Source organism: Nicotiana tabacum, chromosome 10 (genome assembly GCF_000715075.1).
Source record: "Nicotiana tabacum cultivar K326 chromosome 10, ASM71507v2, whole genome shotgun sequence".
Taxonomy (NCBI): domain Eukaryota; kingdom Viridiplantae; phylum Streptophyta; class Magnoliopsida; order Solanales; family Solanaceae; genus Nicotiana; species Nicotiana tabacum.
In genome coordinates this window covers 47,552,473-47,555,436 of record NC_134089.1, presented here as the reverse complement: position 1 = coordinate 47,555,436, position 2,964 = coordinate 47,552,473, and the positions used below count along the sequence as shown (strand labels likewise).

Genomic DNA, 2,964 nt, shown 5'->3' with positions numbered 1-2,964 from the left:
ATGCAGGAGGAATTAGATCAGTTCAGCAAGAATCAAGTGTGGAAACTAATACCCAAACCTGATAATGTGTCTGTGATCAGAACAAAATGGGTATTTAGAAACAAATTGAACGAGGATGGAAAGGTCATAAGAAATAAAGCGAGACTAGTTGCTCAGGGCTATTCACAGCAAGAAGGAGTCGACTATGATGAGACTTTCACCCCAGTAGCTCGTTTGGAGTCTATACGAATTCTTCTGGTATATGCATCCTTTAAAGGATTTAGGCTGTTTCAAATGGATGTTAAAAGCGCCTTTTTGAATGGATTTATTGAGGAAGAAGTTTTTGTAAAATAGCCTCCAGGCTTTGAGGATTCAAAATTTCCATACCATGTATACAAGCTTACCAAAGCACTGTATGGGTTGAAACAAGCTCCACGTGCCTAATATGATAGGCTGAGTACTTTTCTTATTGATCATGGCTTTACCAGAGGTAAAATAGACACTACTATGTTTATTAAACAATCATTAGAAGGTAATCTCATTATTCAAATTTATGTTGATGATATTATATGTGGTAGTGCTAACCCTCTTATGTGCAAGGAATCATTAAATCTTATGCAAAGCGAGTTTGAAATGAGCATGATGGGTGAACTCACGTTCTTCGTTGGGATACAAATCCAACAAACCGAAGAAGGAACTTTTATTTGTCAAACCAAATATACAAAAGAGTTAATTCAAAAATTTGGTATGAATAATGCAAAATCAACTGGCACTCTTATGAGCCCCGAGACAAATCTAGACAAAGATGAACAGGGTACACGCCAGTTGATGAAACCAAATACAGGGGAATGATTGGATCACTGCTATATCTGACAGCAAGTCGACCAGATATTATGTTCAGCGTATATAAATGTGCCAAGTTTCAGTCAGCTCCTAAGGAGTCACATTTGACTACTGTAAAGAGAATCATTCGATATCTCATTGGAACTGTATCTCATGGATTGTGGTATCCTCGCTCTAACTCTTTTAAATTAGAAGGTTTTTCAGATGCTGATCTTGCAGGTGATAAAGAAGATAGAAAGAGCACTAGCGGCACTTGTCAATTACTAGGGAAGACATTAATATCTTGTGTCACACCTCCTTTTTCTGCACCCGCGAGGGTGCAAGGGAGTTTTTTCCAATTAAAGGACAATCGAAACGGGATTGGTTTATTTATTTCAGAGTCGCCACTTGGGAGATTTAGGGTGTCCCAAGTCACCAATTTTAATCCCGAATCGAGGAAAAGAATGACTCCATATTACAGTCTGCGTACCAGAAATCCGGATAAGGAATTTTGTTAACCCGGGAGAAGGTGTTAGGCATTCCCGAATTCCGTGGTTCTAGCACAGTCGCTCAACTGTTATATTCGGCTTGATTATCTGATTTTATATAAATGTGAACTTATGCGCAAATTTTAACTTTTTACCGCTTTCATTATTATTGTTTTTACAAGAATGTGAACATCGCTTAAAACATGTCTTTGGACTGCGTCACATGAAATGCACCCACAATCCGGAACGTATTTTATTTGACGTTTTGAGATTTGGATTTGGGTCGCATGAAATGCACACCCAAGCTTAAGAAAGTAAATTATTAAACACGCGCCTAAAGAGATTATCGCGTTATTATTTTTGCGGAGGCCGTGAAATTCGCTAAACGGCCCTACTGAATTCTAAGTAATTTTAAACAAGTATTTACTGGGGGCCCCGCAATTTGTGTTTTTATTCGGCGAGGCTCATCTCATTCTTATTTTTTTTTAAAGGGATATCCTATAGCAACTACGTTTCTTGTCGCGTTTGTCTCTACTAATTGAAAACAGAGATAGTCCTAGTTAATTACATGCTTGCAGGTTATTTATAGCAGGATTCAAAATGCTTTTATAGAATAAGAAAACGTGACTACGCATACGGACAGCTGATCGAACCTTATGGACCCAAGTCCAGCTCATGCGAGATGGGCCAGACCTGGGCCGCTGTTCATCTGATGCGGACCTGCTTGGTCCCTTTCTACCTGGGCTCAACCTCTGTGAGGTTGAGACCGTAAACTTGTGTTCTTTGTTCTAAAGGTGTGGCTGATCCATAATTATAACAAATCAATTCATCCAAAGGAGATGAACTTAGCTAGTAATGGATAATTTCATGCTTGGCATGTATTAAATGATATGTTACACAATTAAACCAAGTCTGGGATACAACCTATTGCATTGGGAATATTTTCCCCTAACAACATACATATATAAACTAACATTCAACTAATCTACATTGATATATACTAGGCATGCAGGCTACTTCCAGTATCCAAACAGGAATGAAAATTATTATACATTACATGATATTTAATGTAACAATCTATGTATAAAAGACATTCTTCAGGTCTTTTCTTTCGTATTCATGCTCAACTTTCCAATTACATTGACAGTGTATTAGTCGTGTACCTGGTATAGAGAACAAAAGAAGGAAAAGGATCAGCTTGAGTGGTACACAGCAAGCACAGCAGCAGCAGGTAAACAACACAACACAGCAACAACCAACACAACCACAATGATGAAGCTCAACAAGCGATCGAGCAATGAACAGACAATCCCAGAAAACAGAGCAGAGAGACAGCAGGAAACCCAGGATATCGAATGTAACAGCAACAGAAAATCCAATAACCACAAAGATCAGCAAATAAACAGTACAGTTCCGACAATCAGGGAGGCTAAAACTCAATCCACAACACACAGAAAGCTAAGTGCAGTAACAATCACAGCAGAAGACACACAGCCTTCTCTTAATGGAACAATAATAACCCCAGTTAGAATAACTGACTTGGCCAGAATAGCTTAAACAACTTAGTTCCTTGTGCAGTTTTGGACAATGTTTTGTAAAAATGCTCTGAAAAATTTCTTTTTGTTTTCTCTTTTCTGAAGACTAAAAGTCCAGCCCCCTTTAAGTTCTGAAAATA

At 38.2% G+C, this 2,964-nt stretch overlaps 1 protein-coding gene across 1 annotated transcript; it reads left to right on the top strand.

The window, feature by feature from the left end:
• LOC142165111 (putative mitochondrial protein AtMg00820) lies at window positions 1–333 on the top strand. The gene has a single exon (XM_075223738.1). The coding sequence runs from the start codon at window positions 1–3 to the stop codon at window positions 331–333; it is 333 nt and encodes a 110-aa protein (XP_075079839.1).
• Window positions 334–2,964: the final 2,631 nt, after the last annotated feature.

Coding starts and splice junctions, on each gene's coding strand:
- LOC142165111 (XM_075223738.1), top strand. CDS start 1: ATGCAGGAGGAATTAGATCAGTTCAGCAAGAATCAAGTGTGGAAACTA.